We start from the raw sequence: 21051 nt of genomic DNA, 5'->3' as shown, positions 1-21051 counted from the left end.
AAAAAGCCAATAAGCAAAAAAATAACCCTATTTTTTTAAATGAATGATCAACTATTTTTGCATTCAGATCCCAGTGGGCAGCATGTTTCACCCACACACAAGGACACGGCATTTACGAGACCCCAAATCTCACTATCCCTGGGTGGGTACACTAAAGGTCTCAAGAAGTCTGGCTATTTTCAAATATCAGTTTACCTAGCCTCTGAGTAGGTGGACCTGGAGTTCCTATCTATTCATTGCCTACTGTCTGTGCCAGAGGTTGCACAGCTCTGTTCAGGCCAAATATGTCCTGACACATTTTTTAAAAATTATGAGCTCACATGATGTTTTTGAAAACTTAATGGCTTGTCAATATTTTAAAATTGGGAAATTTCACATTTAAAAAATTCAGATTTCCCACCTTTGTCAAAAAGGCAAGCAATCCTAATCCTGTTCCATTATCTGCTGCTGAGTAACAGTAAGTACTCCACTAGTTGAAGGAGGGCTTCTTGGATTGCCTCAGTCTCCACCACTCCCTGTTGTCTTATGCCTGGCCTTACCCCTTTATAGTAAGTCGGAAGATGGGAGAGCAGGGATGGAGGCATCGGCATGGTCAGCATAGGAGTTGGGGAGATCATGTCCCCACCAGCCTGCTTTGTGTAGGGAGATGGAGGTTGCTCAAAGGTCCCTGAGATCCCAGAACCCATTTCTCATCCTGGCGATGCTGAGGTGGGGTAGAAAGGAGGGGCAGTGCTTCAACGAACATACATTAAAGAGTGAATATAATATCAGCATAAACTTTATTTTTATTTTAATCTTGAAAGAAACAGTAAAAAGCTCCTATTCCTGTTTCTCTGCCAGGAGTAGTATTGTTTCCATATAAATCATTTGTGACAGAAGCTCCTTATTTTTAAGTGGAAAATGCACATTTAATAACGGGAGAATAATGTCCAAACATCCTCTCATCGACGGCTGCCAAGAGAATGCCAGCACTGGTTGTTGTGTCGAGAATGAGACGCTCAGGTGCTTCAGGGGCCATGAGGCCATTGCCATGGCCATTGCTTAGACAGAGCTCTGAGCAACGGCTGCCCCAGGCCTGCTGGACCAAGAGCGGCTGAGTGCTTGGGTGCCTTGTGAACCTGGAGTCAGAGTAGACCTGGTTAGGGTCCCAGCCCCACAACTAACTGGCTGTGACTAACTAACTGTGACTTGGAACTCATTATTTTGCCTCTATAAGCCTCGGTTTTCTCATCTGTAAAATGGGCATAAGTTATCCTTTACCCTCAGAGGCTAGAGTGACATTTAAATAAGAGGCATCTAGCACTGAGTTGTCTAATATATAAGGCAGCCGTTGGCCATGTGGGGCTATCTAATTTTAATAAATTAAAATATAAATAAAATTAAAAATTCATTCATACATTTCAAGTGCTCAACAGCCACAAGTGGCTGATGGCTACCACACTGGAGAAGGTGGGGAACACTTCCATCCCCACAGAAAACTCTGTTGGAGGGTGTGAGTCCAGAGCTCTTAGCTCAGTGCCTGGCACACAGTATGCTGCATTGGTTCTTAATTTTCTGTTTCATGTACAAGGAAATAAAAGGAGGCATCCCACAATCCATAGATGAATCAGAGCCCTTGTGATCAGGACTTTAATACAGTGGGATTAGTACCACCCAGGAGTCCCTCCTGTACATAAAAGGAAGGAAGCACCGTTTGCATCCACAGCACTCTGCCCATTAAGACAGAGTCTCTGGGGACAGACCAGGGTTTGAGGGCTCCCGATCCTGATCTCAGGGGACTCCCACATTACAGGTGTTAATCTGATTAGCCCAAGCTTGGCTCCTCGTTAATTACCTGAGGTAGCTAGGACCTTTTCCAATGCTCAGCACAAACCTTTTCCTGTTGACTCTGCCGCTTACTAGTTATTTGGTCCTGGAAAGTTACTAAGTCAGTACTTCTTTTCTTAAAAGTTGGTTGGCCTGAGAATCCCCGGGAGGGCTTATTAACACACAGTCCCTGGGTCCCACCCTGAGAGCCTCCAGTGCCGCAGGGTGCTGGTGCCTCCAGCCCTCGGACCAGCCTCGGAACTCTTTTTTTTAAGCTCAGTTGTTTTTTCCTTTTGTAAAGAGGTGCTCTTCAAGCCCATAATGGTTGTGAGAATTGAGAAAATTTATGTAAAGCCCACAGCCAGTGGCCTTTTGGCGATACAGCAAAAGGGATCTGTTGTTACTATTACAATACTTTTTTTGAATTCCTTTTTTTTTATACCCACAATCAGGATTTGCTAGAATCCCTTGATATTTGAAAACTGAGCCCGTGCACTATGCCACTCCTGTGTCCTGAAATAACTGTCTATAACCACTAAAGACACTTTCAACTCCACGTCACTCTGGACCAGCGCGGGTGGCTGTGCCTTTGTGTGTGTGTGGTCAGTGTCACTCCCTAATCAAGTGCTTCTCCCTCGCAGGGTGGTTTGGGACCCAAATCACCTGCACCATTCACTCCCCCACGGCCTGGGAGGATGGATGATGCTTTCATGCACTCACCCGCTGCTAAGAGTGTGCTTGGTACCTTTTTGTACTGAGTGGGCATTTCAGAAACACGTACTTTTGTGAACGAACATCAGCAACGAGAGGGAGATAAATCTAGTCTGAGTGGAGGATGCTATAAGGATGACACTCCTGTTTTAGGGTTAGAAATTTCAACAGCTGAATTTCTAGGCTGCCCCAACAGATTCAGCTTTGGTGGGATAAAAAGTCTAAATCATCCAAAACCTGGGATTCCTGTCCAGATGCCATATTCCTTTGTTCCGTCCCTGAAACGTTTCCATGTTCTCTTTCCAATTTCCAAAATGGCAGGTAAGGAGACACCCTGAGCGTCCCTTACTCGCGTCCCCATTACCTTTTGCTGAGCCACGATCTTCAAGGACTTGAGTGAGTTTTGATATTAAACATCAGATGGTAGTGGTTTTTGATCATGACATCTCATTCAGCTTTTCTGAGTGTCTTCATTAGGCCTCTGTTGTCACAAGGAACAGAGTCCTGCTCATAGCACCTCTTCTGAAGTAAAGGTTGATTGTAAGAGACGTTGACAAGCTGGGAGTGAGGCAGCGTTGGGTCCCTGTCCTCTGCGATTTCCTCCGGCTCAGTCGCCGTGTGGCCTTCTTCTGATCGCCTTCTTCTGCCACTGCTAGGCTCACCTCTGCTCCTTCCTTGCAGTTTTGGCTTACCCACTCTTCTTTCTGCTCATGACGGCAGCTGAACCCCACCTCGTGGCTCCCTCCCATCCACTGTCCCTGCCTCAGCTCGCTTACAGTCTGTCCCCTGATTCCCCAGGGTAGGAATGCACTGATATGAGTCATCCTTTGCACTGGTAAGTTGCAAACCAAACTTTTGTATTGACTGCCCCGGCTCAGGTATAATCCGCCCCATGGTCCATTCAGCTGTGCTCAGAGTAGGGAAGGGAGCAGTGTTGGGTGGTATAGAACATGCGCACCTGGGTAGGAGGGCCCATGGACCATGGCAGTTTTCCTTAGAAGGGCAAATAAGTAAGCGGGCATGACTGGTCCCTTCCAGTGTCCCCAGGTTTCACCATTTAAGGGCAATTGAATTGGAATGGCAGCTGAGCATGTTGAGTCAGATCAAGTCCAGGATTCCTCCTCACCCCGCCCCACCCCACCCTACCCCACCCCACCCTACCCTTTTGCAGTTGCCTCAGATTTATTATGGGACTTTAATTTGGTGCAAGCATGCCTGCTGGCACAGGCTGCTTCTCACAGCTGCAAGGTCCCAAGGGGTGGAGGAGCTACGTGGAGCTCCTCAGAACCTCCGTTTCTCTTCTCCCTTCCTGCTGAAGATTGAGAAGGGCCCTGTCTAAGTAGCTGACTTCGGGCTGGGGGGCAGCAGTTATCTCTCTCCAAGTTCATCTCAGTTTCACCCAGTTGGAACTGTAATTATAATGGGCCCCATTACACTGAATGGCAGAAATGGCGCAGTCATCACTAAATGAGCTTCTCTTTGTTCCCATCTATGTTTCAAGGAGGCAGTCACTTCTTCAACAAAGAGGGAGCCAGGAAATAAACTGATAATTCACTGCTCTTATAGTGGGAGCACGGAAAAACTCACTAGCGTGTACTAGAAACCTGGGAAAATGAGCATTATCGTTTTACATGAAGGTCTGTTTCATCTGGGACCATCTCCACTTTGATTTTTATTCTGGGATGTCCTCCGCCTACAGGCCTTACAGGGTACTTTTTACTCTTTGATGTCCGTTGTAACCTGGTCCAGCCCCTGAGATATTGCTGTTGGTCCTATAGGGTCTCCACTTCTCACTGCAGCAAGATGACAGTCAGAGTGTCCACTCTGGTGTTATGACCCTGGGAGAAATGGGAGAGACCTGTGAGGTCACCTTCTCTGTCCTCAGCCAGGGCAGGGTTGCTCCCTAATGGTGCAATCAAGTATTTGGTTCAGTCTGGTTCCACATGACTCAAGTGCTGAGGCCCTGGGCCCTCCCTTGGGAGGCTATTCTGCAGCCTAATAACTCTCCCTGTGAGAATTTTTTGTGTGTGAGTCCAATATTCAGAGTCTGACACAATAAGGTTATAAAGAGCCGAGTCCGTTTAAAGTAGCTCTTCACCTAGAAATGATCTCATAAGAGTCACTTTTGTTAGGAATCTTCATCCAGCAAGGGAGTTAAGGGCAAGTTACGATGAGACCTAGGGACTACTTATCCTAAAATGTAAGAATGGCCCCCAAAATGAGATTTCATGCCAGAAAGCAACTCCATCTACAAACTGCATCGCGCAGCAACGGGCCTCTGTGTTAGAATGTGTCACACAGCACTGTATGTTTTGCTTACGTGGTGTTCAACGCAAAAGCAGAGGGGCTCCTATTGAATGTTTAGCACTAAATTCATGGCGTCCCTCTTTGAAACCGCTCTCAAAATTGCCCCTCATCCCGTTTGCCAAGAAACGAGAGCTTGGCCTGTGCCTTTCTCGGTTTGGGGTCTCTCTGTGGTCTTGGTCGCACTTGGTGGTGGGGTGTTAATCATTGCTGGGAAAAGATCCCCACCTGGGACTGAGAGAGGGAAAGAGGGGAAGAGAAAGGAGGAGACATGAGGACCCCAGAGAAAGAGTAGGGAGAATATGAGAAATTAGGAATTAGAAACAGAAGTAAAAATAAAAAGAAAGGAAGAAAATATGGGGGTGGGGTGGGAAAAGCAAATGAGATAAAGGAGAGGAAAAGAAGATGCAAGTCGGTTTGGGATCGATGGCCTGGGCAGATACACTCATACCAGCCACAGAGAACATTCCCTCAAGGCTTCACCACCCGAATCCTCCCTTTGCTATAGGAACCTGATTCTCCAAGCCTGGCTCCCAGCATCAGCGTGACCTGGGAATTTGTTAAAATGCAGCTCATCTACCCCACCCCCATCCTCAATCAGAAAAGCTGGGGAGGGGACCCAGCAGCCTGGCTTTTCACAAGCCCCTCAGCGGAGCCTGACACGAGTCCAGTTTGAGAACCGCAGCTGTAGGGCCTTCTAGGAACCACTCTGTTTCAGGAACAACCTGGCCCCGGGAGGGCGTTTCTATTTACAGGGGACTCTGCCCCCACTCCACTCCGTGCCGTCTGGAGCTCTCTGTCTAACAGAGGCCGATGCCGACCCACAGAGCAGTTACCTCTGGCTGGGAGACAGGCTTCATTTTGGAAACATGCCCTGGAAGGCAAAGCCGGTTCCCCTTGACCACGTACCATGCCACACGAAATGTGTCACGCCACGAGAAATGTGTCACACCACATGAAATGCACCATGCCACGTGTAGCCTCCGAGCAGCCCAGGCCCGAGCCGGGCGGGTCAGACGGAACATCCGTGCACACATACATCTCAGTTCCCCTTATGTGTCCCCCATTGACACAGCACGGCCGACAAGAGAGTAGGGATCGTTAAAGAGATTATTTTCATCTTTATTTTACCATTTAATGTGCATTTTTCCAATGAGAGTTCTGAGGATATAAAAGGTTGTTCGTTGAGTAACCACCCAAATTAGCACTGTTTCATTTCATTCACAGCGTTCTCTTGTCTTGGCTCAGGATAGAACAGTAAATTCAAGTCACTTTAAGTAGATATTGGAAATATGAACCTAATATGTTCTTGATGCTCCTATGCTCCTATAATTTAAATAATAATTTAAACTCAAAGTGCTCATGTCAAGTCACATTTTTTGGGGTTAAAGGGTTATATTTATCCAAAAAGGAGCATTGGAAGCATAAAAGTCCTCCTCCTTCATTTTCAAGTGGGCTCTAGTTGTTTGAGGGTTTGTTCTATTGCATGCTGATAAATATTTATCATGGTTAAGTGAACAATCATTTGGAGACAGATACCGCTTTATGATGCAGCTTCTCAGGGCGTCCTAATTGTGACTCTGCCTTGCCATGTTGTGTTTTATCGGAATATGCAGGCATATACTTTATGAGGTTGGGTAATGAAGAGAGAGAGACCCCAATAAACATATTTGCTAAGAGTAATGGTTATCTATAGCTCAGGCACCCTCGGTTAGCAGAGCCTCCATTACACAATACAAGGCAAGCAGTTCATAGCTCAATTAGACCTAACTTGCTTCATTTTTAGGCATTATGTTATTCTAAATTAACACTATATTTCAAATTCTCCAGGTCTGACTATTAACCGGATTTTGGAACCTTCAGGGCTTATTATTTAGTAATCCCTGAAGCTCCCAAGTAGGCATTTTCAAATTCATGCATTAGAACAGATTAAAAATTAGCTAGAAAGGCATGTTAAATAACCTACTCCCTTTCTTTTGCTAATTGTGCTAGCAGAAGTAAAAAAGAAAATGCAAGCGAGGTCAGATCTGGGATGGCACAAGTCAATTTGCTACCTGGCTTGCTGCTGATTGTTGCTGAAATAGGGGTTATTTAAATTAAAAAATAATTTCTGAAATCTCTGTAGCATGCCACAGAGCCACAATCCACGTACACCTACCAGGGATTCTTTCTCTTTATGCTTTAAGGTTTTCTGCAATAAGAATGCATTACCAATGTAAGCTGGGGAGGGTGAGGAGGACGGCATGGCAGTGGGGTGGGGGGAGGGGGGACCAGGAGGCCTCACTGCAGATAAAAGTGTAAGACATGGGCATGTTTTGAAACTGGTGATTCATTAACCCATAGAAAGCATTTCCATGTTTCTTGTTGTAAATAGTTCATCCTTAGTTGTTAATGAGAAACAGAAACTTACCTGAAAACCTTAATTCACAAAGATCATTCGTGATGAGTCCCTGTAGCAGTTGCTCTTTTTCTTTAATATTTTTTTAGAAAAGATTCTGACAAAGCCGACTTTTCTGGGTCTCCATGCACTAATTTCACTTCTTTCTATTTTTCCTTCTTCTATTGCGTATGAAATCACTATATTTAGAGAACAGAAGATTCTGCCTTCATTATATAAATTTTAAACTCTGTCTCTTCTGTCATCCCGGGTGAGGCAAACCACCCCTCCTGGTCTCTTCCCTCCAAATATCCCTCCGTCTGGTCCACTGACCCTCCTCCAGGGCCAGTTTTCTCCTGGGGATATTTGGCAACATCTGGAGGCATTTTTTGGTTGCCAGGAGTCAGGCAAGTGGTGAGAGAGGAGCAGTGCTGTAAGCATCTAGTGAGTAGAGACCAGGGATGCTGCTCAGCATCCTACAGTGCACAGCCCAGCCCCCTTCTCCCAAACAAAGGATTATCCAGCCCCCAAATGGCAATAATGCCCCTATTGAGAAACCCTCTTTTAGCCACACCTAATTATTGGAAGATCACCAACCTGTACTTTGCATGTTCAATGCTGTCGCTTGCCTAAAACATCCTTTGCTAATTCCTGCTCCTGCTTCCAGATACCCAAAGTACCATGTCTCTTTAAGAAACATTTGCTGAGTCCCACAGTGTCCTGTGGCAAAGTCTGCCCTCCCTTCTCCCCCAGACAAAAACTCTCCTTGAGCAAACTTTAGTCTGCTTCTCTGAGCCAGTTCTCAGTTAGGCCTTGACCTTGGCCCCATCCTTGCCAGGTCTGTGTAGCCCAACCTCAGCAAGAATCCTGCTAAGTCAGTTTAAAGAGAATCCCTCCACCCTTGCTATCTGTTCACCCAGACCTGCCTTCAGCAAGAATCTTGTCTCATCATCGGTTTCAGCAAGAATCTCTCTATCCTTGATGTCTCCTCTTAGTAATTTTGCATCCAATGATGACTCCCCACCCCTGCAATTCTTGGCTATAAGTCCCCGGTGGTCTGTATCGTATTTGGAGTTGGATCGGATCTCTCTCCCCTGTTGCTATGGTCTTGACCCCTATGAAGACAGTCCTAACTAAAGTCTTCCTTACTCTTCTACTAACAAATGTCAGGATGACGCTTTCTACAAAACACCCCACCTGCTGCACTGCCAACTCTTAACGGGTCGGGACTAGGTGTTGTCTAGGGCCAGGTATATAGTCACAGGGCAGTTACCTAAGAAGTGCTTGTTGAATGACGACCTGAAAGCATTTGGTGGAAATAGGACATGTGTCAATATAGTCAGAGTCCCAAAGTAAAAAGGACCCACCTTACCGGGTTCTTTGTCTTTTCCCCTCTATCTAGGCATTTTCTAGCCACAGCCTGCATGCGAGTATGAATAAATGTCTAGCATTAAGTGCCTGAATTATTTAAGCCCTGCCAGTGATTCTGTATAAGCCGTACGGTAGAATGTATTGCATATGCCTCCACTTCAGGAGCACCAATCAGCCTACCCTGGATGGCTTGATGTTGTCTCCCAGCATTGCGTCAATACTCGGGTATTTTCAAATATTGCACGTGGCTGATGCCTTTGTGTTCCGGCTCCTGCAGGCATCCCCCGTTCGTGAAGCCGGGCCCCAATCTACATGCCCAACGCCACTCCTCGACCCCCTTTGATGATCTTCACTGAGCAGACACACTCGATACATCTTCACTAATGGGTTCTGACTTCATAAAATGTATTAATGACTTCTTTTTGAAAGTAAGAGCGCTTTGAATACAAGTCTTTATTGCTTTAGAAGTTCATAAAAGCAAAAGCACAGGATTTCCCCTGGTGTTTGAACTGGAGGGGAAGAGACGTACACCCAGGGCCCCATGCATCTATTGTTTGTGAGTCCAGAGTTCAGATGGCCTGGCAGAACCAGGCCTCTCTTGACTCCCCATCCAGCCAGTCTGATGTTTGCGAACTCCTGCTTTGCAAAAGGCTTGCGAATATTTCATCTGCAAATAGCTTTATCACATGACAAAGACAACAGAAAGGAAAACTTGTAATTGGCCTAACTAGGTGCTGTAAAAAGCAGCATCTGACTTAATCTCTGCAGCAGACCTTTAGGGGAGTTAGTATCACCAGCTCCCAGTGCGTGGATGAGGAAGCTGGTGGGCTAGGAAAAGCCCTGGACTGACTCCCAAGACTTTACGCGTCCATTTCTCCACCTTGTTCTCAATCATAACGGCAAATGGAAGAGAAGCAACAACTTTTCCTTTAAAGAATTATGGAATATTTGAAAGCTTTTCTTAAAGGACACGAGGAGACCATGGTGTCCTTGGCTGCAATCCTCACCAAAAGGGCCCACAGCCTTTACGGACTTTCTTTTCATTAATTCTTTGGTTCACAAGGAAGCACAATAGCGCATTGATTCCCAATAGGACTCACACCTGGCTGACTTCTGGCTTGAAGAATGCCTGTCTGTGGGTTTTGAGACCTCTAACAAACTCTTATGGACAACATCTGTAGATTTATATCTGCTCCTCTTCGACCTGCAGGACCTTATGCCTGAATCCTTCACCCCCATGTTTATGAAACTTTCGGTTGAGGACACAGTGAGTCCAAGGACAAAGGTCACTAGGGGAGCCCCAGAAACTTGGGACTTATGACCCTTACAAGCCAAGAAGAACATCTTAATTTCACGTTTCCTAAATTAAGGTGTGCGTATCCCCTATTTTTTCCTGGTGGAGTGGTATGCCAGAGATTACTGGAAGTCACAGGGAATCAAAGCGCACTTTTTTCAAACAGTCCACTTTTTGGGTGACAAACCATATTGTTTATAGCAAAACAAACACAAATATTATCTAGTAAGATGCCTCTTTTGCACGATTTTTTAAAGATAGAATGAGTCTTTAAACACACTCCTACCCCGGGGGATCTCCTCTGCTGCAAGAGGTGCGTCTGTAGCAGAGTTGGAAAGCCCAGCCATATGGGCATCGTATTATTCATTTTTATTTGCTATCCAGAGCTCGCCAGGAACCTTTTAGATCTCTCTCCTCAGAAGATTTGGCAACATGTAGTAAATGGACGTTGCTTTGCTGCAGAGAATATGCACTTGAAAAGCAATTATTTGCCCCCCTCTTCGGTCCTCAGCGCAGAGGCTGACTGCCTTCCTGGCGTGTGGCTGGGCACCCCCTCCGTCCCCAGGCTTTACCACGACTCTCCTGCTGTACACACACACACACACACACACACACACCCCTCCCTGCACTGCAGGTTGTCCCTCCACACGCCAGCTAATGTGCCTCCACTTCCTAAGCGCTTCCAAGCTTCGCTGCAGAATGTGCTGCCTCCTCTGGCGGCCACTGTGTGTCCCTGTGTTGGCCCCGCTTTTCCAAGTTCCTTTTTTCCCAAATTATCCCCAACTGCTATGATACATATGTGTTTTAATGGATACTCATCTCTGTTTAACATGTACATAGAACCAAATATAGTAGTCCCCCCCACCTTATCCATGGTACTCCCAAAGGATGCCTGAAATTTCAGATAATACTGACCACTCTACATATTATATTTTTCCCTATACATATGAGTGTATACATACCATTCACTCAAAGGAAGTACTTTATGGCTTCTCTTTGGCATATCTGACCTGCCAACATCACTGCTCCTGTGCTTTGGGGCCATTAGTAAGTAAAATAAGGGCCACTTGAACACAAGCACTGCGGTACTGAGACGGCAGATCTGATAACTGAGACAGATACTGCGTGACTGATGGGCAGGGGTGTGCACAACGTGGACACGCTGGACAAAGGGGTGACTCCCATCCCAGGGTGGCATGGGACGGAGCGAGATGGGGTGAGATTTCATCACCTGCTCAGAATGGGGCACAATTGAAAACGCATGAATTGTTTATTTCTGGAATTTTCCACCTAATATTTTCAGACAGCCGTTGACTGCAGGTAACTGAAACAGCAGAGAGCAAGCAAATAAGGTGGGTGTACTGTAGTCACAGAGGAGCGTTTTGGGTGGCAGGTATTGCCCTGGGGCACTGCAGACCATGGGATCCCTTAGGGACGTTTGGCAAGTGTCCGGAGACGTTTTTGGCTGTCCCAACACGTTAGGGGTGGGGGAGACACTGCTGCTGGCATCTAGGAGCGAGAAGCCGAGGGTGTCGCTGAAGGTCCCACGAAGCACAGCGCAGCCTCCGCACCAGAGCCCGAGCCGGCCCCAAATGCAAGGAGCACCGAGGTTGAGAAATGCTGGTCTAGGAGAAGGTATGATTTTATTCTTCTCTTCACCATTGTAAGTTATTAGTCAAGCTGCAAATAAATAAATACCTTTCTTCTTTTTAGTCTAAAGTTATGTGCACAGTTAAATCATGTGATACTAGAACCAGTCAGTGGAGCTCATTGATCTGAGAAATTTACTCTTCCCAGCTGGCAGGGAGGCAACCCTACATAAAAACATCAGGATTTAAAGGTAATTTAGAAATGGGAAGGTCATGGGTCGGGGTTGGGGTCACAGGGGTCACCTGGAGAATACGGAGAGCGTGATCCTGTGTACAAGGTGCGGCCACACTTTTGAGGGCTTCCTCCGCCGGAGCTCTGCAAAAGCAGCCGCAGCTTCAGGGGGCCTTTCACCCTCTCCTCAGGCGACACCCTTCCCCTCGCCGAGGGAGCGGCAGCCTTCGCCGGGGATGCTAGGCAACTCGTCAGTCTCGCTTTCCGTGGCTTTGCTCCCGTATCCGTTTGAAATGCCGTGCAAACCCATAAATTCCACTCTGCTCCTGGTAGCAGCCTGCATGGCGTGTGTATTGAGCATTAGAAAAACAGTAAATCCAGCCCATTTATTCACATTAACCAGCGAAGGCATCCTGCATGCCCATGTAAGTACGGGAAATTACTGACATGGCCTCCTAGACCATGAAAAGATGGAAGCATATGGCAGAATTCATATGTGAACAGATTGCTTTTTCTCATAAGAACGCTTTATTAGAATATCAACTATTATGGCTTACTGAATGTACTCTTCCTGCTCTTGATTTAAGCCTCGAGTCACCCCACCACACGTTTTTTTCACCGCATTCTGCTATGTATCTCACACCTACTCCTTGCTGTTTCTAAATGGCCTACTTAAACCTTGAGGTGGGTCCTTCAGTTTCCCATAAATTAATAAAACATCTATGAATATTTCCCAGCCAATTTTAGAAGCCCCGGTCTGTTCCAATACCAGGGCCGTAAAAACAGGGGATAGATAAAGCAAGCGTCTTCTTTCAGATGCTCTTCCAATATGAAGCAAAATATTATTAATCTAGACTGCCTGCTACTTTCATTTACCATGTTTGCTGCTCATGGGATTACAGGCACAAAGGTTTCATAAATTTCAAATGAAATATGAACATTTGTTGTCAAAATACTGTTAAGCTGTGAAAGCCCTACTGGTACAAGCTCCATTTTTTTAAATATTATTATTAGTATAGTATTTATAGCCACAGGCATTTGCATGTTCTGGGTTCCGGGGAGCAAAGCTTTTTCTCCCCACTTTTTCCACATCCCATTTTAATTCTCTCTGTGTCCCTCCCTCCTTTTACAAGCAGGAAACAGGGAATCAGGTAGTCCCTGAGTGGCGTCTGCATGCTCTGATTCTAGGGGGCACGTTGCTGTCCTTGTGTGCCATCAGAGTAGCTGTCTTTCATGCTGGAGGTAGGTCATGGGGTTCAGCTGACTGCGTTAGATAGTACCACACAGGCCCCACCTGTGAGGCCACAGCCTGCCAGGGAGGGTTCAGGGGGCTGGATGGGAGACAGCAGAGCCAAGCTGGCAAGGCAGTCTTTGTGGAGAGCAGCCAAGGTCACAGCTGAAAAGAAAACAGCACATCCTAAGTCGGAGGGGCAATGCACAGAAGGATCCAGGAAATGGGGGCCAAGCTGTGAGCCATGAGGACCAAGAGCCAAACAGAATGAATCCACGGCAAAAATACAGTAAAATAACGAAATGAAACAAAGCCATCTATTGAGCATTGACCAGGCGCCAAACACTGTGCTGACCCAGGAAAATGCTCCGAATAGTCTGTGGAAGGGCAGGCACGAGCGTTCACAGGGGTTGCACTGAGCCCAGTGGTTCTCAAAGTGGGCTCTCTGGACCAGCTGCATCAGTATCACTTGGGGAGTTGTTAGAGATGCAAATTCTTTTTTTAAATTTTAGGATTAGTTCAATTTTATTACAAAATATGACAGTATAAAATACTTTATTATTCTAGTAGGAAAATGTTGCAGGACATGAAATATAAAGGTATGATTCCCAAACAAGGCTGATTTTCTTTTCTTTCTTTTTATTTTATTTTATTTATTTATGTTTAGAGAGAAGGGAAAGGAGGGAGAAAGAGAGGGAGAGAAACATCACTGTGTGGTTGCCTCTCATGTGTCCCCCACTAGGGACCTGACCCGCAACCCAGGCATGTGCCCTGACTGGGAATTGAACTGGCGACCCTTTGGTTTGCAACCCGCGCTCAGTCCACTGAGCTACATCAGCCAGGGCTTCTTTTCTTTTTTTTTTTTTAGCAAGAAAATATTACTCTTTATGAAGAAAATTTAGAGATACAAATGCTTGAGCCTCGTGCCAGACCTACTGAACTGGAATCTCTGGGGTCTGGTGTGCAGTCTGTTTTCAGAAGCCCTCCAGGTGTCTCCGGTGCTCAGTCAAGTCTGAGACGCAGCAGGACAGGCAGGGGACAGGGTGGGGATCAGAATCACCGCACCACTGCCCGTGGGCTGCACGCCTGTGGGCAAGTCATCTAAACCCTTCCGTCTGGCAGCTTCCTCGCGGAGGGGATGATAATGCGTGTCTCTCAGGCCTCACAGGGTTCTTCCAGACTGACACGGGCCGCAGTATAGCTGCTAAAACCCATGCCACCATTATCACGCGCCAGGCAGCGTGCTAAGCACTCGTTTCAGATCCTCTCCGTTTGGATCCCGATGCCAGCCTGTGAAGCAGGAATTATCATTACCCCTGACTTAGCGCTGGGAAAACAGCCTGCCCAAGGACATGCTACTGGTAGGCAGGAATCACTCCAGGTCTTTCCTTTCAAAGCTTATGCTAATCACTGAGTTGCTACATTATTTTACTAGATCAAGAGAGATGGTGTGTTTGAAAGGGCTTTATGAATTATAAATGCTATATAAAATAATAAAGTGGTATTACCATTGTTGTCATTATATACATGCACACTCGCACATATATTTAAAAGTAGCCCTCCCTTCAGCATCTGTCCCTGAGCCTTCCCTACAGTGGAATTCTTTGGCATGGGACAATCCCCTTTATCAAGTAGATTCACAATGAACTGGGTCACGCACCACAGATTGGGTCTGTGTTCAGGCATCGGTGACAGTGACGACATGGCTCAGTTCTTGGGTGCTTTCGCTTAGGTTTACTAGTGGGGAGAGGAGAGGAGGAGACTCAGATTACTGATGGGGGCTTTTGATGGCCTCTGGGGGGGCCTTGTCAGCAGAAGAGAGTGTCCAAGTCTTGCCGAGGTGTTCCAAATTAAGACTCATTCCATCCACTCCACACGGTTCAAGCCCTAGCTCTTCTCCAGGCCTCTAAGCTCCTTACCATTCTGAGTGTTGTGTTTACAAGCCCAGCACATCCAGCAGTGGGTTCTCGGGAGCTCTGAGAGTAAGGCTGCGCCCCACTCCTGCATTTTGGTAAAGACTTTAAGAATATTAAAAGTTATAAGTCCAAGAGTTTTCTTTCCTCTTCAGGTACTTTCACTGAGAAACTTCCCAGGACTATAAGTAATTTGTGTATATGTAATAAATTTAATTTCAAATATAATGAATTTTAAGTTTTCTTAATGTTGTGACGCTTTTCTAAATGTACTGATATTTCACCTTACAATCATAATTCTGCAGTGATTACCATGTACACATTTAAAATTGAACCTATAAGGCTGATTTATAATTTTAAAATGAGGTCAACAGGTATTTTCTCTAAAAGGTCAAAGAGTAAATATTTCTGGCTTTGCAGCTCAAACAGTCTCTGTCACAACTATTTAACCCTGCCTTTGTATGGAAGTAGCCATAGACAGTACCACATGAAGGCATGGGCCTGGCCATGTCCCAATAAAACTTTATTTATAAAAACAAATAGCAGGCCAAAGTTGGCCCAGGGGCCATAGTTTGCCCACTCCTGCTCCCAAAGGCCAAACCCAAACATTACAAATTCCTAAGATGTGACCTCTGTGGAAATATGCCAACACAATAGCATTATTTCTCCCATTTTTTATTATTTCAATATTTTTATGTGTAATTTTCTAACAGGAAAACAACATTTTTATGTTTAACTCAAATGCAGGCTGGCAGCCTGCTCAGGCAGGAAACCTGCTGGCTTCCAGGGGCAAGGACGTGGTGAGCTGGGGCACCGAGCCACGCCAGCACTCGGGTGTCTCCCACTGTCGCGCAGGGCTGTTCTCCCTGCACCACCCTGGTGCACTTGTATGTTGTATTTCTTGTGGCATTTCGGGGCCTGCAGGTGACCTGGCTGCAGCCACTTCACGGGTACATTGGCCACGGCCTCTAGAGCCAGGACTTGGAGAAGTGGTCATTGATAGCATGGTCCTCGGCACAAAGCAGGTGCTTAATGAATATTTATTGCATGATTTCCAGCTAACAGAGGAAAGCTAACCAGCACAGCAGCCAGAGCATCGAAGTTCACAGAAAATGGACCCAAAGGACTGTGGGGAAAAGAGGCTCGAAAGGCAGCGGGCAGGGAATTAGGATTTATTAAGGGTCTGAAGTGGATGCCGTAGTAGAATGTGTCGTGTCTCGGGAAGAACACAGCCGGCAGCCAGGCTCCTGCGTTTGAAGCCAGACTCTACCTCGCTTGGCTGCGTGGCCTTGGAAAAGTTACTCAGGCTCTCTGTGCCTTTCTGCCTTTTTTTTTTTTCATTTTTAAACCAGGGATAATGATGGTATCTCACAGGGTGATTCTCACAGAACGAAATGTTACATAAAGCACTTTTAACAGGGCCTAGCAGGTAATGAGTGCCACCTAGGTGTTTGTTGTGATTATTTGGTTACCTGGCTTCCCTGTCGTCTCCCCAAATCAGGCCCCATTGGACAAGTGAGGAAGCTGAAGGTCTGCTGGCCACGTAGAGAGTGGCGGCACTGGAACGTGAACTCGGGTGGGCTTCCTTCCATTCCCCCCCACCTCCCTTCACCCACCCCTTCCCGCACCTCTCCACCCCACCCCGATCTCTCCACCCACCTCCCTCACCCTTTCCTTCTGTTGCGTGTGAGGCACTGGGGAACTGAGAGGAGAAGAGCCTAAAGAAAGCACATGAAGGTGACATGTAGGAACCACGTTGTAAGCCAGGGAGTGAGTTTAATGGCCCTTCAGAACAGGGATGAGTGACACTGGCCACCTGAGATGGCCTGTGACGTGAGCCACCATCAGGGGCTGCAGCCTGAACTGCCCTGAGCCAGGGCTGCGCTCCATGTGTGGCGTGGGAGGGGGGAGTTCCTGGCCACGCAGAGCCAGTGAGCAGAGGAGCAGGTGACATGGTTTAATCTCCAGGTGGAGAGCTAAAGGTAAAGAAAATCGATTGAGGATGGTATGGAAAGATTGAAGAGAAATCAGATTTTGTTTTCCCATTTCTTTCCCTTAAAAATTCTTCTTAAATTTATTGGCATGATATTGGTTAATAAAATTACATCGGTTTCAAGTGTCCACTGTACAACACAGCATCTGCATATCATATTGTGTGTTTACCACCCAAAGCCAAGTCTTCCCCTGTCACCATTTATCCCTTTTACTCTCTCCCAGGAGGGACGGGGTTTTCTGTGGACACATGTTCAGAGCGTATTTAGAGATGAGCGCTGTGCCCAGGGTCAGGGGGCATCCTTGGAGCAGTCCTCCCGCCCCCACCCCCTTTTTCAGTCCCATTGGCTCACTGGGGGAGAAAGGGACTGGATTGGGATTGAGACCTGGTGCCTTTCCGTCACTCACCTTTCCCCGCCACCCCCACCCTGGAGTCCTGGGCCTCAGCATCCAACACGCATCCCAAAGCCTGTTTTTTCAGTCAGTGTTGGAGAACTTCCTGCCCTTTCCTGAGGGAACCGATCTCAAAGGCCAGTCTCTGGAGTCATGGGATCCTGCAGTGGTCCAGGGTCAGGGAAGGCTCCCCCGAGGACGGGGTATTCGGCGGAGGGGTGGAGTGACCTTGACTTCAGCCAGGGGGAAGTTCAAGAACTGGGAAGGAAGGGGGAGGACATAAATTCTGACACCCCCCCCACCCACCCACCGCACTTCCCTGTCCCTTCCAGACCAGAGCCCACTCCTCTCCCTCCCTGTGTGCCACGACTGCCCCCAGTTCCCAGGCAGTCCGTCCACCTTGGTCGCCTTCTGTGCTAGTTTCTGCTTCTCGTTCCCCTCCTGTGGAAATTGCTAAAGGACAGAAGAAGGATCTTCCTAAGAGAGATGAAAAAATCCCAGAGATTCCAAATGCTTGAATTTGGGGAGTGGGGGAAAAATCCCAAAATATTTTTCCAACTGCACCACTGACTTTGACCTCCTAAAGGGGGAGAAGTGACCTTATTTTTTCTTTAAATGCTCTGAATTTCTGGCACGGTTGTGGGCAAAGAGGCAGGTTTAACAGAATATTCTTTAGACATATGACTGTAATCAATTTACTCTTCTCATTCTCAGTGGCAAAAAGCTTGTGAACTTGATTTTTTGAAAATTGTGCCAGAATATGCACACCATGGAGTTCACCATTTCTAACCGTACAATCACTGGCATCCTGTGCACTCACACTGCTGTGCAGCCATCTCCAAGTGTCCGTCTCCAAGTGAGCCGTGCGTTTCTGCTCCCTACCTGCTGCTCAACGCAACACGCCAGGTGGGAAGCGGCAGCACGGGGTTTTCTTACCTGTCCGCAGCCGTGTTGCTCGCTCTCACACAGCGATCTGACCGCTCGGAGCTTCAGTGCCTGCCTGTACAATGGGAACAAAGACAGGCTGTTTTGAACTTAGCAAGATCACAAAGAGGGGACTCTGTAGTGCACAGGTGGCAAATACAAGGCCCTCGGGCTGAATCCGGCCCTCCACCTTGCTTCATCCGGCCTAGCACCTGGCTTCTACTCAGCAATAGCACTGAGCTCTTGCTTAGCTGTTAAGGAGTAGTTACGTATATACCGTCCTAAAATTACATTCGGCCCTTCAAAGGCAACCGCAAGGCTGATGTGGCCCCCGGTGAGAATGAGTTTGACACCCTGCTCTGGAGTTTGCTCATCTCCAGCACAAGGCCCACCGTCCTGTCTCACTGGTCTGCATCTTCAGGATATTTGGTTTCAATTCCATACGTGTAATGTCTAAAACACGCAGTGCCAAGAAGACACGGTTTCTGTGAGGACGATATGACTGCCCACTGTTCCTCAGGAACCCGTCAGGCTTTGGCAGGCTGACGTGAGGAGCAGCGCTGAGACTTGGTATCTGCTGCTGCTCCCTCCCTACGGTTTACGAAACTCTCCTCCATAAAAGCTGTTTGAGATTTCCATTAGGAGCTTTGCACAAGTGGTTAAAATTAGTCATGCATTCTTGGTCTAAACTGCAGGAAGGGTATCTTTACTGTGAAAATGATTATGACATGTTAAAACTGTGTAATAGTAAGCAGACAGTTTTCCGAGCTGCTGGGTGAGTTCTAGAAATGCTCTATTTATTTTCTCCCTATTGACTTCTTTCTTTCAGGCAAGACTGCCCGTGCATTGACTTGGAAAACAACCGAGACCCAGGAGCCCCAAAGCACTGACATTAGGTGGCTTCGTTTTTAAACGGGGCCAACTCTTTTATTTTATTTTTTAGTGGTTTCTTCTTCCTCTAAAACACAAAGTGCACTTTTCTCTTTTTAAGAGGGAGCCTTAAAAAAAAAGCAGCATCCCTGGTTCCCTCACCCTATCACTCATTTGCCGCTTCTAGAACTATGGCAGTGCCTCTGAGCTTAGGGCCAAGGCAAAGGCTTTTGCATGCTGAAAACCAGCTGCCCAGTTTATTTGGTTACTGATTCCTGTTTAGTGCAGCAGTATTTTTAGCGTTAAGAGAAAAGGCTGTGATTTTCTTAGATATTAAAAAACCAGCCACTTATATTTTCCAAAGCCATTTGCATTCAGTCTGACAGCCGCTAAAAATGTATGTGGGTTTTTCATCTGAGAGGTTTTCTCCATGCATATTGTTTACATTTATCAAACATTGTCCTGCCCGGTAGTTTATATTCATTGTAGCTTCCGGACAGAGCTGACAACATGGCCTATATGAAAAACAAAACAAAAGAAAGCACAAGAGTCTGAGAGTCTTCTTGTGAGAGAATACGAAGGCAGGGAAGGGGGATGTGGCTGCAGGAACGGACAGTGTTCCGGAGCGGGAGGCCTGCCTTTGTTCTGCTCTCAGTCTGTCAGTTGTCAGTCATGCTCTCCCTCCCCTTCCACCCTGGCTGAGCTAATGTGAGAACCCAGCCCTGGCTCTGCAATCAGCCTGCACTTGTGCAGCCCCCCAAAATCTTGGAAGACTTTGTGAAATAAATAATTAAAATTATAATATGAAGGACTGTAAAAAACTGATATTGTTTGGGATCACCCAAAAACAGTTTCATTTTTTCTGCCTTCTTGCTTTTGGTTCTTTGCATTCACTGACTTTGTGTAATGCCATATGTATCACCAGATTATGTTGCTTTTGTGAGCACTTACATCAAAAACAATAACAAGAATTAAAAAAAAAAAAGAAAACCCTATTCCTGCAATTCTGTTATTGTACCACCAGGTGGTGGTAGTGTATCTTGATTAAGGAATCTGACTGGGTAGGTATTTAGTGTGAAGCATGGTTTAGATGCTGTGGATACAGCAATCACTAAGATAGTTCTGTATTCTCAAGAAGCTCATGTCTAGTGTCATATACTTTGTGTGCAGTCAGGCATGGCAGTTTTTTGTATGTAATTTACTCATAGTTGACCAGAAACACAATTATACCTTGTTTATAATAATGCATTTTTATTTAACACTTTTCTCTTTCCCACCTCCATGTTTAGTAATGTTATCAAAAAGGAAAATACCTTAAATATTATGTGCATCTTTCTTTATTAATTGTTCCTTATTTGACCCTGTATTGTTTTTCAGACCGTCAGGGCCAGCAGTTTGAATGCAGCTAGTTGCCTTTGACTCTCACATGCGCAGGCGCACACATCCGTAGACACATGTGGTATTGCTTTCCACAGTCAGGCCAAAGCATTGGCACTGTTTTCTGCCTCTGCCATTACACTGGGCGTCTCCAACAACTTGCTCTTTGGAGGCCCCTGTGCCCATCGAGATCCCACCTCACGTTTCTTTCTCTCCACAGTCAAGGGGTCCATCTTTTTGCAACTTTCTCTGGGCCCTAACTCTTCTTTTCAATCTTTTTACTTCTCTTTCCCAATCTTTTCATCTGTCATCGAGATAGAAGCTGCAGGGGAGGCTCAGGAGAACTCGGCATCTCCAGAGTGTCTCTCTGGCTTGAAACTGGGTCCCATGTGCCCTAGAAATAGATGTGTTTCCCATTATGAAAGCGTTGGGCATCCGTCCAGGAGAGGGAAGCCCCTTCTGGCCATCACTGCTCAAGCCTGAAATCTCCCGTCTGATTCCTGTTCACACATGGTGCTGATGTGATCATCACCTCCTCAGAAGGTTCTCCTGGCCCCGGCCCCTATCCTTGCAACTGACTTGGATACAAACTGCCTTTGGAAGTGAGTCAGTTACCCAGTAGACCCAAAGAGAACATACTCCATGTAAACCATTGAATATTTTATGC

The 21051-nt window shown here is 46.5% G+C and overlaps 1 protein-coding gene across 2 annotated transcripts in view; it reads left to right on the top strand.

Moving 5' to 3' along the window:
• WWOX (WW domain containing oxidoreductase) overlaps positions 1–21051 on the top strand; it is an 898695-nt gene that overhangs the window by 461524 nt on the left and 416120 nt on the right. Inside the window, exon 9 of one of the 2 annotated variants that reach the window (XM_045818498.1) lies at positions 8847–8950. The exons of the other annotated variant lie outside the window; for it this stretch is intronic. Coding sequence (XP_045674454.1) covers positions 8847–8912 — 66 coding nt within the window. The 3' untranslated portion in view covers positions 8913–8950. Of the gene's footprint in view, positions 1–8846; positions 8951–21051 lie in introns of those variants that run through there. 2 annotated transcript variants of the gene reach the window in all.

This window comes from Phyllostomus hastatus, unplaced genomic scaffold (assembly GCF_019186645.2).
Source record: "Phyllostomus hastatus isolate PE091 unplaced genomic scaffold, TTU_PhHast_1.1 phas_scaffold_345, whole genome shotgun sequence".
Taxonomy (NCBI): Eukaryota; Metazoa; Chordata; class Mammalia; order Chiroptera; family Phyllostomidae; genus Phyllostomus; species Phyllostomus hastatus.
Note: the sequence above shows the minus strand (reverse complement) of the source record. Positions and strands in the feature narration are given on the sequence as shown.